Genomic DNA, 14,913 nt, shown 5'->3' with positions numbered 1-14,913 from the left:
ATTTGGTCAAAAGACGGAACGTGCGAAGGAGAGACACTGGAGAGAACCACGCGACGAAAGCATCCTGAAGAAATTCCCAAAACCTTCAAGGTAGGGTTTGTATCAATTTATATTTCATCAAATTTGTTGGCCAAAACCTTATTTACTAAATGTAGGTAGCAGACAAGATGATAAAAAATACTTTTGAAGCTGATTTTCCCTCTCTAAAGCCTGTTTGAGCTAAATACTAGAGCTTTCAAAATTACCAATTCTGCAATTTTTTGCAATTTGTCCCAGGTGTCTTCAGCACCCATGGTCAGAGTATAGTTTTCCCCAAATTGATTTTATGATATTTAGACAATGCTAGCCATCCTTTTATGCAACTGGTCTTGCGACAAAATTGTGAGAAAAGGTGCAAAAAAATGCCCTTGTATGAGAGTGCCTTTAAAATTTTTTTTCCTAGAACCCTGCAGCTCAGAAAAACTACCTTGAATACAGAAAACTGTTTAATGAGAAAATTATATTGTGACAAATTAAATGCAGGGAAAACCTCCACAAGTGCCCAACTCTGGTAAAGAAATATTCAGTAGTCCATGACATCAAGTTTCTTCAGTCAAGATGCCAAGTTTGGGCCCTCTCACAGTAGACCATTCGTAAGTCAGACCTGGTCTCTTTGGATTGTATTCTGAGCTTAAAAGTATTTTTACAGTGAAACGAACTCAACCGGGGCCACCGAAAAAACCGACACTTTGAAATTTAAAGAAAAGTTCTCATTTTTGATTGATTTACAAGCTACCAAAGCCAGACTCCTTTTTTCGTGACCTGCGATTGGCTGATCAATGTTGGGTGGCCCCAGTTGAGTTTGTTGCACTGTAACTAACAATCTGTCCTTGTAAAGCCCTCCTTCAAATTACCTGCAGACACTGGCTGACATCATAGTGGTGTAGTTGCTGGTGGTCGTACACATGACCTAGGCACATAGCCTTGTGTCTTGTTTGAAGGTGAATAAGCCCATACCCACCCTCTGCTATCCTTGAGTTTCATATCAGCGTATATCCAGTCACCTTTATTAACGGTAAGTTCATCCACCCTTCTTCCAACATATGTATCGATGCACACAAGTTCTTGTCCATAAAGTAAAAGCTCATTGGTATTTCGACGCTGACGGAAACCCTCTGCCCGACGGTTGGGAGTAACAGGGCTGGATCCATTTTGACTGAACAGTGGTACAACTGAGTAAAGTGGCTCTGCAGATGAACGTGTGTTTGATCTAACAGAGTCTGGAGTTGTTTCTCTGTAAGGACTTCCAACATGGGTTGATAATGGGGAAACCTGAGCCTCGATAGAACTTCTGCTACCATTAAGAAGACTTTGGTTTGAGACTGGACTTAAATCTAAATGAAATTGAAAAAAAAAAAGATGACAAATTTCATTAACACTAAGAAGACTCTGGTAAGACTTGAATTGAAAAAAATTAGCATAACATCATTTAATTTAGTAATCTCAATAAATATTATACACCCCTTGGTAGACAATAATCCCAACTTACATGCGGTTCAAATTTCAAACCTTTTATGAGCTGAACCATAATCATGAAAAGTTTGATGTATGAATGAATTAAATTACAGATTTCTTTTCTAGTTGACACCATTTCAGTTGTTGGACTTTTCATGTGCTAAACCTAATGTGTGTGCCATGCTTACATGTTATAAACATCTCTGATTGGTGTAGATTCCTTGAGTGTGACTACCAACATGCATCAGCCATTATACTTGGAACAAGTTTTTCCATACAAGTTCACAGTCAAGTAATTCAGAATAAACAGAAGGAAAAAAATCCTCACTTCCTTAGCCATACTTTCAGATCGAATTCTTCCAGAAAGAATTATGCAAAAAGTAACCAAAAACTGTTCAAAGTACACTGAGCTGTCTTCCATAATGGAGCTAGGATTTAAATGGGTGGATTGGAGGAGAGATCAAGTTGGTAAGTTCACAGGTATTTCTGTGGTTTGTATGCTTTACTATTCTTATGGGTTTGAAGAACTAAGCTTTAGCATGTTAAGTTTGATGTCTAAATCAACTGACAAACTAACTACTATGGTCATTGGGTTGTCCCAGGAAAAATCCACACCTCTCCGACAGATGGGATTCTGGAAATTCTCTAGGGAGGGAGGGTCAAAGACTCTGGAAATCCAGGCGGGAGGGGGGTTGAACTTAAGAAAGTCTTCTGCAGGGGTCATTTCGACCGATAGTTCACGCGATTCGAACATTTAGTTTGGTGACACTTCAGCGCTCTCAGACCCTGAAAATAGTAGAAATATTTTGTTTACACATTTCTCACCTAAAATAAATGATAATCTAAGTTCCTTTGCAGGTCCTTTTATAGCAGAAAACGTGAACAACAAGATACTAGAGAACAAGCAGTCGCAACATTGTTGTAACGAAGAGTTTGAAACACCAGACCCAGTGCGCCACCGTTGTGTAATTTCACGTTAGCCCCGTTGAAATCTCAGTTGTCTGGTCCGCCATTGCATTCTTAGCGTGGATTCCACCGCGTCAGGCAGAAGAATTTTTTACTTGTGCAGGCAAGGATGCAGAGCTATTAGCTAAAGAAGATAATTCAAAAGAATTTTGGTCCAAACATTCCCTCTTCCTCGAAAATACTCGAGAGGAACTTGTAGCCATCTGTACTTCGAAAAAATGTTTGGAAACGTAAGTCCCATCGTCCCATCGTCCATAGCACAGTTGAACAAGCAGCCAGTGCGTTTTCTGTGCAGTTTTAAGATTCCATGGGTGTTGTCCATTGCACACAAAGGATGAACTCGTTCGCTATTTTTGCATTGTTATGCTCCTTTCTTTTTTTAGTTCCACGCGATAGTTTTTAATATTATCCGAAGCTTAGAAATTAAAAAAGAATGTCTTTTAGATGTGATTGTACATATTTTCTATTAAAAATAAATTAAATTTAAGCCTCATATTTTTTTTCCGGAAATCCAGGAGGGAGGGGGGTCTTTTGTTTTGGAAATCCAGACAGGAGGGGGCTGTGTGGATTTTTTCTGGAATAACCCATTACTATAATGTTATGTATATCAGGTCCAGCGTTCATGCATTGATGTTTGAACCAAGCCTAACAAATTTCTTAAGTAGTTTTTCCTCTTACATAAAAAAATTTGACTACAACCGTTCAAGTATCATGAAGTTTTGCAGGTAAAAACATTAAAGAACTCGTTTGGAATTTAAAGAGGGCTTTTGAAATCAATCAGAAGGAAAAGCAGAAATTCCAAAGGGGTGTTTGGATGTTTACGCAATTCCGAAGGCATTGGGTGGTAGAACGGTTTGGAATTCCAAGGGCAAGAGGGAATTGTGCAGTTTGGAATTTCCAAAGGCAAGGGAGGAGGGGGGAATCTAGATGAAGCAGTTGCTTGTTGTAGGGTATGGATAGTTTAAAAAGCACCCACTGAAACAGAAATTATACATGTTAAATGCCAAAGGCAAACAAATTGCTCTTAGTTGGCTGTATATGTCGCACATTTTTGAGCACTTGGTTTATGTTACAATTCCTCAGTCAGTGAGTGATATATGTAAAAAATGTATGAATGAACATCATGTTAAATACACCACAAAATTAATATGATCCCACCTTGTACACCCTCTAATGTAAAAAGTAAAATACCAATTTTAACATCAGCTCAACAGTGCATTTAGGACAGCAATGCATCTACTAGAGATAAATGTATTAATGCATTTACTAGTTGAAAAAAAAAAAAAAAAAAGCTGAGATTATTACGGCTCAATATTTCCTACATTTCAGTATTGTTGTGTTTAAACATGACTATTTATCTGTTCCCAGCCACTTGAAGGTGTATGTACTTTTAAAAAAACATCAATATTGCAAAAATTGGACGTACACTCAAGAAAATATAACAATTTAAAATTAAAAAAAAACATTATGATTTGCTGCAGACAGCCGATATTTTTAATATCATTTAAGTTGATGATGATCTTTTGCCCTGTAGAAATTCTAAGTTGATAGGAACGTTAGAATCGATTTTGCTTTTCGGTTTTTCAAAGACTACCTTTCCCATTTCGGAAAACACTTAATTGATCATTAATTGATCACGATAAACATGGGTGAATTAATTTCAGTTTGCAATTCTCTTGAATATTGCATTGGGTTGCAGTACTTTTAATTAATCTTTGATATACAAGTTCAAACGAGCTGCGATAACAGCTTTCAGGGGTCCAGACTTTCAAAACAAACTTAAGGCCTTGAAACTATTTGTTTGCAAAGTTGATCGAAACTTTCAATTTTGTTTATTAAACTTTACAAAAGACGATTTAGCGTAATACAATACGTCGCAAACTAATTAGGGAACACTCGAATCATGTTTCTCGCTGTGATCGATTGACTCGTTGTTCAAAAGAACACAGCAAGTGTTTCATTTCATAACTTCTCTCTTCATTCCCACAATACTTAACAACACAAAGACTTAAGAGTGCTTTAAATAATCAGTGCTTACCGCCATTTTGAAGTTTGTCGAGCGGAACCAGAAAATCTTTGGGAATAAATCCCTCATCTCCGTGAATGTTGGACACCCAAAACCAATCTTTATCATCCCTGTTCAAAACAGTGACTTTATCTCCTTTCTGAGCGTTGATGTCGTTCTCGTCACAAGCTATGAAATCAAATCTTACGATGAAATCACCGTAGTTCTTTTTCTTAAAGTTAAACGCAGGTGACACGTCTGTTTGAACTTGAAGTGAGTCGAGAAACGAAGCGTTACGAAAATTATTCCTTTGAAGTCCTTTCTGTTTTTCCTTCCTTTTCTCGTATTCTTCTTCCGCGACACAATACGTAAAGGGAACAAATCCTTCTTTTCCATCGTTAGTTAAAACATAAATCCAGTCGGTTTCTTGGTACAAAGCTTTGACATGTTGGCCTCGTTTCACCGCGACTTCGTCCTCGACACAAGGGATGAAATCGTGCAAGACGACCATCTTTCGCGGCTCAAATTCAATCTCATTGTCGTCTTCTTCCTTTCCCAGTTCAACAAGTGAATCTACGCTATTGCTACCGGTGATCCGTCCTTTAGAATTTCCATTTCGAGTGGTGTTTTTGTCTTCTTCATCTCGATACCCTGTCAAAGATATTGACAATCGCTGTGAGACCAGCGTGTAAACAATAAAGTAATAAGCTTAACCGCTTTCAGTTTCAACTCAGCCTCTCGCTAAACTTGACTACTCACGTTTCCTTCGTCTTCTTGGAATTCTCATGGGGCAGAAAAAGGCCATGGTTAAATAAAACTGCTAGAGAAAATGCGAAGATCGGCGTAAAACTTCCAACCATGAGATCAAAAGAATGTTGATGTGTACACTACATGAGTTGATTGCACTGTGGGAAGAGCTCCTTTTGTGCTCCTTCCCAATGGGATTCCTGTGGTTTGCTCAGGGGAGGGGAGGGAGGGGCAGGCAGATAGAACAAATATCAAGTTTAAATTGCCGGCAAACGGCCCCACAAAAGAGAACATCCAGTTGAATAATCAGACTGCAGAATTTCATCCAGTGTTGTCTCGATCCAGCGCGTCAGGAAAAAGTTGATGTACTGCTTCCGCCCATGCTGATTTCCGCATATTAGCAAGTTTTGACGCAACTCCTAGCCTGACGCCAAGGGTAAAGAAATACCAATATTGATTGCCTTGATATGGTGAAAAAAGTTTCGGTTATGAAAAATGGTAAGTTGATCTTAAGTAAACATACGTACGCCAACCCATATTGCTTATTTGCGGAATTCCTAATCGAGTACTTACGCTACGAATTACGCCCCAAACGTTCCGACACTTAGCTTCCGTTTGCGGCTGCTACATTCAAACTTCAGTTTATAATAAGGCACCGATTGACTCGTAATACAATGTAGAGCATGTTCCTTCACAGAACGCAATACAACTTTATGCTTGGAAAAAAATTGGCTGGTGTCAGAAGCACTGGTCACGTGCGCTGACAAGGGGGCACTTGAAGGAGCGCCGAAATGGGGCCTATATTGTAAAAAATAACACCATGCTGGCACCAAAGATCGCTTCTGTATATCTGGCCATCAGTCGCAAAAACATAAAAACAGAGTTTTCTGGCTGGAGAAACTCAAAAAGGCATTGATCATTTCGTGGTCAAGCAATCCTAGTAAATGAGTCTAGTCTAACTCTAAGAGCATTTCCTTCAGCTGAGTGGCTAACTTGTTTCCATTATGCTGCAATGTGTTGGCTCGATCTAATCTCCGCTTTTGAGTTGAACGTCAACAGAAACGATAAGAAATAAATATATCAATACAAGAGAAAACAATGACGTTGGTTCCTTAATTAAACCAGATCCCGCACTTCAAATATATTTAAACAAACCGGAAAGATGACACTACCGCGGAATATTGGCTCATAGTGAAGTGCCGTGTGCTTTTAGAGTCAGTTTCGGTAGGAGGTAGATTTTGGTGGCTTCCTGTTTTAAGAAAAGTTGGCTAAAATGCGAACTCCCTAAAACCGCTTTATACTTTTAGTGTAATTTGGAATTTAGGCTTCTTTAGTTATTTATTCCCATGCTTGCTCACTTAAGTAAACAGGATAAAAGAAATAATGAATCTATTTTTCAGAATCCGCGGTACCGATATGCTGCAAGTTAAAGAATCCAGAGGTGTGAAGATGCATTTTAGTGGCTAATATTGTGACGTACATCCCTCTTTTTTTTTTTTAAGAATATTGCGATATCGGAGTTTATATATTGTGCGCCCTGTGCATACCAACCCTGTGCCCACACGGGTTGGGCGAGGGCACGACTAATGTTGCAGGCTACGTGTGTGGTCTATTTCATTCCATTTCAACTTGCAACCCACATACTTTATCAGAGGAGGCCCTGTAGCAAATGTCGAGACGTTTTCGAACTTAATGCGCGACATCTTAGATGGTTCAGCACCAAGAAACTGAAAAAGTCTCACTGGAGCATCAGGAAAATATGGAAAGCACTTGAAACGGCTATGCCATAGGGATTCTTTCGTCTTTGACTTAAAATTGCACTGGAATTAAAACCTAAGTAGATCGACCTAAGAGTTCAGAGTACCTTTCAGTTCTCACATTCTAAATGTTTTTAAGAAAAAGGGGAAGAACTTTGAAAAACTCACCCAGTTTAGGACAGCGTCCTGGTCTCATTGCACCCTGGCAATCCGTAAGTTAAGAAATGCAGTTATCAATTGTTTCAGAAACTAGAATCGAACCTCCATGTGCGACCACCTCTCGTAAGCGACCACCTCCCATAAACGACCACCTATCCAAAACACCAAATTGTTTCCCAGTCAAAGCCCTACAGTTGAAAACTCTCGTGAACGACCACCTCTTGTAAGCAACCGCGACCACTTTTTAAGGTAACGGCATTATAATTTTTCATTGTTTTTAGCCTCTTGTAGGCGACCACTTGACAAGTGGTCTGATCTCTATGTTCGCTGTATGCGCTATGCCACTCAGAGTTTACGCAGAACTTTTAGTGACAACCTAGCAATGCTCGTATTGTAACTAGGAAAATGTATGTGATAAATTCTGTTCGAATAAGTAAATGTGTCAGACCTGTTCTTGGAAGAGACCCCCTCTGGTTCGACCCTCATAAGCTACCACCTCCCATAAGCAACCACTAAATCTTTGCATTGCGGGTGGTCGCTTAAGGGAGGTTCGACTGTAGCAGTTGTAATTCTCAATGAAACTGTAAGACTTAATTGTTTAGCTTCGTTTGATTCCGATGTATGGTGACATGTATGCAGACCCTTTGCGATAACTTCGTAGACACGCGGTCGCACTGTTCATTAAATTTTCACAACGCTATCTCTAACTTATAGTCTCGTATTGACACACGTGGAGTCGAGTCATTAGGTTAAAATCACGTTTACGGCAAACGACAAACATGAGACTCGCGTTCATGTTTTGTTGAAAACATTAGCACATAGATGGCATAATCCTGGTCTTTGATGCTGAAGCAAAGCAACTCAATTATCTGACTGGGAAACTGAAAACAGTGAGCGGCAAATGTTAGGATAAACATGGTCACGCCGGCGGTGATAAGTGTTCTTTGCTTTTTGCCCTAAACGTAATTTCTAAATCTATCTATAAGCGAACGCGTGGGATCCCGACCTAATATAACACTCTTGTTTTTGAAATTGAATATTGAGTGAAGAGGGAAAACCAAGAGGTAAACTTAAGAATTGAGGCTTCTGCCGATTAAGCTTTTCGTATAACGGGGGGGGGGGGGGGGGTGGGGGAGAAAGTTCCAATCCTAGCGGTATGCAGGATGTTTGTCCCATAAACCTAGTTTAATGGCCTTAGCTCCTATGAGTCTCCTGTACCTCAGTGGTAGAGCATCCGAACTAGTAATTGGAAGGTCATAGGTTCGCCTCCTGATAGCAGTACAGTACTGGGAATTTATTTTTCCGAGTTTGCCTGCGTCATTACTGAATAATGCATCATTCTTATTTGTTCAATAGGCCTAAAATATTCCATCACATTTCCTTTCGATATTGGAGAGATGAAGAATGACGTTTACGGCAAACGGCAAACGTGAGATATGACCACGTGACCATGTTTATCCTATATTGCTGCTTACTTTTTACAGTTTTGCGTTAGCATCAAAAGGCCAGAGTCAGTTTTCACTATTCTCATCTTTGTACTCTTTATTTCAAGGAAACAGAAACGCGAATCTCACGTTTGCCGTTGGCCGTAAACGCGATTATTAATCTCTCTATTGTGTATTGTAGACGATATTATACCAGGCAAACTACAGCCGGGGAAAAATTCTACTTGGATGACAAGGCACTTTCGTAACCGGATCTGGCTTGTGATTGGTAGCTGGTAGCTTGTATTTGATTGGTCAAAGTTCTAAATTTTAGCCGCGGATTCCAAAGTAAAAAAAAAAAAAAACTTGTGCGGAGGAGACTGCCTGGTCTGACATCATGGTGGAGAGACGTCTTTCTTGAGATCATTGTTTCCACCAATGGCGATTTGACGCGCAAATCTCCTCGTATAAATTATTGTTTGTCTTATTTCTTGAGCTGCTTTTAAAATCATCTTCTATTTGTTTTCTACTGTGATTTTGAACCCTTTCTCTCGACTGCTCGCCAAATTAGCCATGACAGAACTTAACAAGTGCTCTTGGTATCCAAAAGGCAAATTTGGGGTTACCATGCATTTTTCAGAGATAACGAAGCTTCAATTTTGAAAACAAAACGCCACCAGTGCTTTGTTTTTTACTGTGTTGTTTCTAATATCTGCTTTCCCCGCATAGTCATAAACCATACAAAAATACTTTTTTATTAGTAGGCACCGTCCCTAATGTATCAAAGTAGCCCGCTTCATAATATAAATGACTGCTAATCAAATTAGGATCATGTATTATTTACCTGGTTTATTGTAGAGTATCTCGGCCGTCCTTCATATCGGGAAAGGTACGTTTTTTTACTTTTTCAAGTCTAAAGGATCCTGAGATAACAATTCTTTTCACGTTTTAGTATTCAACAAAAATGTTAATACTTGGGTGGAGCAGGGATGGCGCAGTGGTGACAAAAAAGGCTTGTTTTATATGAAGTACCCAAATTCAGGGTTAGGTGCATTTCTGGTTTGATTCCCGGACACGGCGTCATATTTACGTGGGTTTAGTGAGACTCGCTTACAAGCCGAGCTTAGAGAGCGTTAAGCGCGATCGTCAGAGCCCTAGCGAGCGAGCGCGGGACACGAGCGAGCGAGAGCCCTTGGAGCTCGCAGCAGGTCCGTTCAATAAGAAGCGAGCGAGCGACTTTGAGAAAGTCTAGGGTTGAGTTTGCTGTTTGTTCTTGTCCTTGCTCCGATAGGTTTTTCTCCGGGTTCTCTGGTTCTCCCCTCTCCTCAAAAACCAAATTGCTAAATTCCAATTCCATCTGGAAAGTGTTCCCAATTAGTGCCCTGCGCTAAATATATTGACACCCAGATAAAGTGATTCATTTATTTTAATTTTATTTATTTAATACCTCATAGTGTAGCGGCTCCTTTTCTTCTTCCGACTGATCACGCCGATACAACTGCTTACGCACTCATCACACAAATAACTGACCCACAACTATGTTAAAATCAGTACAAAGCAAAACAACTAAATTTAATAGCGCAGTCACCTAATCGTCTGTTCTCTTAGTCTTTTAAAATTTTGTTTCGTATTGTCAGTGTAGTTTTCACGGCATCTTAATGAGTTTCATAGTTACTTTTTCACACGTTTGTGCATTGCTTATTTTGTTTTCCTTGTATGGCGGCTTGTTTCTTTTTTTCATTTCTACGTATGTGCTCCAAAAGTTGGATAATTTTCTATAGAAATGAATTTTCAAATAAGTTCTCTTAATGTTCGAGGCATGCGAAACAGACAGAATAGAAGAGAATTGTTCACTTGACTATTAAAAGAAACGACAAACTTCTATTTATTTCGTTCAGGAAATTCATTAAACTATAGCTTAATATTGCTGACGCTTGTTAACTGCCAGGTACTTTTATATGGGCTTATAAAACTCAATGTAAAATCTCTAAAATAAAAATCTTCCCAAACTTTTTGACATATTACCGCCTCAAATGCCTTACCAGTTTTTGACAGCTAAATTAGATTTAGCGGCTGTAAAATATAGAAAGCAATTTGAACATTTTTAACCAGCCAACTTTCCCTCTCTTTTCGTTCGTTACACATCAATATTTGTTTTCCTATTTGTAATTGTTGTCCACTTTTCCTGTATAAAATTTTGTAATACTTGAAAAACATTTTCTGTATTAATAAGGCCATAAAAAAGCAACTTGCGCAGCGTAATAAACAGTACCATAGGAAAGCGTTGCTCAATAGTCTTGATTTGAATAGCCACGCTTCATTCACAGACTCAAAAGTTAGAACCACCTTGTACAGCCACCTTGTAACAATACTGTACTTGAGAATGATGTATTATTCAGTAAGTGACACAGGTATACTTCATTTACTGTACTTGTTATTGTACAGAAGCTTACAGAGGGTATTCAGCGCATTGTAACATCATCCAAATACGGTCATTGTGCGCTCAGTAATCGTCGATCATGATTTCGTTTGTTGCGGAGAAAAATGTAAAAGATCAAGACCATGTTCAACTTTTCTGTCATGAAACTGTGCTCTGTTATCAATATGTTGAACATTAAAGCAATTATCCTTCTCCTTGCGAAATATCGGCTGATTTCAGCATCGGGTAATCATTCTGCGCGATTTCATATTCAGAATGGTTTTAAAAGGAAATAAAAAACCTCATGGAAATATAATTATTCTTGCTTTCGTTATGTTAATAATTTAGTGGGATCTTTTATTGGTGGTTATAAGTTTATATGTGTTATTAGTCAGGCCTAATGAAGAATAGCTTCGTGCTAGAAGCAATAATTAAATTAGTCCCCTTTGTAATGCGCTAATCGACTTTGTTACGAATGAAAATAATTCTGGCATAGAAAAAAAATTTAAACGGCTTTCCAGCCAGCTAATACGATTCCAGTTATAAACCTTTTTAGTGTTCAAGGTTCGATTTAATCCCGAAACTTTTTCTTTGGGGTCAACGACTTATTTATTTGTAAATTTTAAATTTGTCTAAACCTCCGTTCCGCTCAGTGCTAATCGGACGATTTCTATTAAAGTAGGAACTTCAGTTATTGAATAAGAATGGCCACTTGTGTTCGTTGCCTTTGAACGAAAAACCACGGTTTTTTTTTTGTTTTTTTTTGTTTTTTTTTTGGTCTTTTCTCAATTTTTTTCCCGCAGGAAATGAACTAACGTCCAATTTTAAGTCGCTACCAAATGTAGCCATTAAAAATATAGTCACATACAAAATACTGAAATTTGCACGCAGCGTTATCGCACTAACCTCCCTTTATCTCATATTATTTGTCCGGTGTCTTAATTAACGCCATTCTTGTGTTATTATGTTCGGCGACAGGTTCACTTATGTTGATTTTATCGGTGAATTTAGAAAAGTGAAAATTGGAGGCACTACAATACTAAACATAAATAATATATAATACGAGCTCTACTAACCGCGGAATGATCGACGAGAAGGCTTAACCTTCGTTTCAATTTTTAACCACTCAAACTTCAATTTTGTGCATCTTCGCTTTTTTTGTCGTAAGATTTAATGCGGTTTATTGCATCCTCACACGTGAAGAAACGGATCTGAAGCTTGCCAATCAGCATACAACATGATTTTAATCTGATCGAATGAAGTCACCAGTATTTTGTGTAAGACTATCGCGTTTGTCACCCTGATATACAATGTTAATACGTCCACCGTTTGCGGCTTGTTTCATCACACGGCTTCTGTTGCACTTGTGGTTCATACATTGTAATCAAGAATAATCACATCTGCGACAGTGAAGGTAGAAATCATTTGCAGGGGAGGTAGTAGTCCAAATCTGTACTACACTGAGAAGGTACGAACATTGTTTATACTATTTAAAAGTTTTTCTTTCTTTTCTTTTCCCATTATGACGCATACTCAGCTAGAATGACGGTAAAATTTTCATGCCTTGTTATTGAATTGTCTAATATCTGCAGATCCTAATATTTGCGTTAAAGTATCTGTACTGCTTGTTTAGGCTTAAGGTAATTTAACTTATGAAAATTTCAAATTTAAATTTAAACCAGTGCTCGTGTTTTATGCATTTGAGATAGAGTGCAAACACAAAATAGCTCAGATTCAACAGTATAAACATTGAAATTCAAATCATAGCAGTATGCAGGATGTTTGTCCCATGAACCTAGTTCAATGCTCTTGCAAGCCTCCTGTAGCTCAGTGGCAGAGCATCCGAACTAGTCATCGGAAGGTCTTACTGAGGTTCGACTCCTGATATCCTTTTTCCGAGTATGCCTGTGTCACTCATTGAATAAAGTAAACTTGTTTTATTGAATAATGTTAACTCATGATCTATGACTCAAACTGAATTTTCTCTACGCGTTGCTTTGAGACCGAATCAGCCGGTAAAAACCATCTGCGAACTCGCATTCGTTTGACACATTTCAAATTATGATCCATTTGCAATTCCACAAGAAGATTATTTTTTGAGGTTTATAAATCGACCGAAAGCGGATAAAAAACACGGAAGAAAGTTAAAGAAAAAAACACTGGAAATGGTTTAAAAACAGAAAATTCCAAAGTAAAGTTAATTTCTCATACGTGGTATAAAAGATTTAATGTAAACGACTTTCTCACCATTGAAATCAAGGTGATGCGCAAAGGAAAAAATAAGACGAAGTTATTTTTGCATTAGAATTTAGATGGTTTTATAGGTTGCTCGCTTATTAGCCCGGGTTTGAAACATTTTTTCGTTTGCTTTTTTTCTTTATGAAATTGGAATTAATGGGTCGATTGAGTAAAGTTCTGTAGAATGCGCTGTTTGAATCTTGACCGGAAATTTCACCCTTTGAACGCACTCCTTGTGATTGCATTTGCCTTCAATAAAATCCTGCTGAAGAAAAATGGCAAAGTAATCCTATCCGAGAGATCATACAATATCTCATGGTGATGTTTATTATGCTGTAAGTGATCTGAAGGTGAAATTCAAAAGTGTCAGTATTTGCCGGATGAAAGCCATTGAGCAGTACTTTACTCAGTGCGGTGCTGTTTATTACGATAGGATAGGGTAGGATACGGGATAGGATAGTATAGGATAGGATGATATACACGGTATTTCCATCAGCTACATAACTTTTTCAGTTTATAATGCTGTTCAAGTTGTTATGGATTATATCATTCAAGTAAAACTGAACAGGAGTTTTCTGTGGTGCTGCTTGATATACTTATCGGCTGTACCATATGTCACTTCTGCTAACTTAATTTTGAATTTCTTGATTTGAGTATCTTTGTTGGGTCTTAGTCTGGTCAAGTTTGGAGCGCCATACTTTCAAACGAGTACGGAAACGATGGTTAATCTATCACACTAATAATACTTTAAAGCTGTTTACTGTTTGAGCCCCTACGAACGTACGCCCTCGGAGGAAAACAGAATTTTAATACCGGTGTATTTTCCTGTCACGTACAGAGCAGTGAAGTCTCGCGAAATGACCGATAAAATTGCTATAGATAAACGATGTGTGCGTAATGCTTCACAATTTTTGTCTGTTTGTCATCAACAAATGTTTCCTTAGAAACAACAGAACGTATGTCAACTTATTTATTGAAAATAAAAATTGTGTTTTTACACTAAGCCTTATATCGCTATCTGATCGTCCATGTCATTATCTCTCGGTAGAGAATCGTGCTACGTTGATTCGTTGTTTCCATGTCGTTTTGTCAACTTCCACAGTTGGCCTTGCGACTTTCCTGCGTATTAAACAACAACAGCAACAAACAAAATAAAACTTTAATTGGGTGAGGTACGCTTTGAGACACGCTTTTACAGCTGCAAACTCTGAGAATAAGTGATAGAATTAAACAATTCATGTTCTGATTTTATCACCTGGAAATACGAAAAGGCTGAAAGCAGCACTGGGCTGAAAGCTAGCAGAGTGGGCTAAAGTTTAATCACCAAATTCTCCGTCACGAGCTGGGAAATAAAACGAGGATCAACTGTCCTTAATTTCAGATGTCGTAGTCTTGTCAATTAGCATAAAAATCTGAATGTCTTGCTGCCACCCACAGGATCTTTTCATTTTCTTTTCTTCTAGTTAGAAAATAAATTACATAAACCGCAGAGAAACAAAATATCAAAGTTCTTTAAAGCGTCGTTAATTCAGTAAACATCGTGGAGATCATTTTCGCCGAGGGAGTTGCGAATCGAGATAATTATTAAATCTGCGTGGCAACTCAGCTTCGTCTTCGTTTTTTTTTTATAACGGTCGCTAATTGTTTTTTTTATTTGCAAAGAGTGGGATTTTAATCGCCTTAATCGATATAAATTTTTGCTAA

At 38.2% G+C, this 14,913-nt stretch overlaps 1 protein-coding gene across 2 annotated transcripts; it reads right to left on the bottom strand.

Annotated features, from left to right (window-relative positions):
• Positions 1 to 343: 343 nt before the first annotated feature.
• Positions 344 to 7,472, bottom strand: LOC146450053 (SH3 domain-containing protein Dlish-like). Of its 2 annotated transcripts, none has more exons than XM_085100863.1 (3): positions 7,138 to 7,472; positions 4,499 to 5,116; positions 344 to 1,373 (listed from the first exon to the last, which is right to left on the bottom strand). In XM_085100863.1, the coding sequence occupies exons 1-3, from the start codon at positions 7,163 to 7,165 to the stop codon at positions 913 to 915; spliced, it is 1,107 nt and encodes a 368-aa protein (XP_084956989.1). In that variant the 5' UTR covers positions 7,166 to 7,472; the 3' UTR covers positions 344 to 912. The 2 variants fall into 2 exon arrangements, with proteins under 2 accessions (XP_084956989.1, XP_084956988.1); XM_085100862.1 differs by lacking the exon at positions 7,138 to 7,472 and adding an exon at positions 5,225 to 5,626.
• Between the last annotated feature and the right edge of the window lie 7,441 nt (positions 7,473 to 14,913).

This window comes from Pavona decussata, unplaced genomic scaffold (assembly GCF_977016875.1).
Source record: "Pavona decussata unplaced genomic scaffold, jaPavDecu1.1 SCAFFOLD_510, whole genome shotgun sequence".
In the NCBI taxonomy this organism is placed as follows: Eukaryota; Metazoa; Cnidaria; class Anthozoa; order Scleractinia; family Agariciidae; genus Pavona; species Pavona decussata.
Note: the sequence above shows the minus strand (reverse complement) of the source record. Positions and strands in the feature narration are given on the sequence as shown.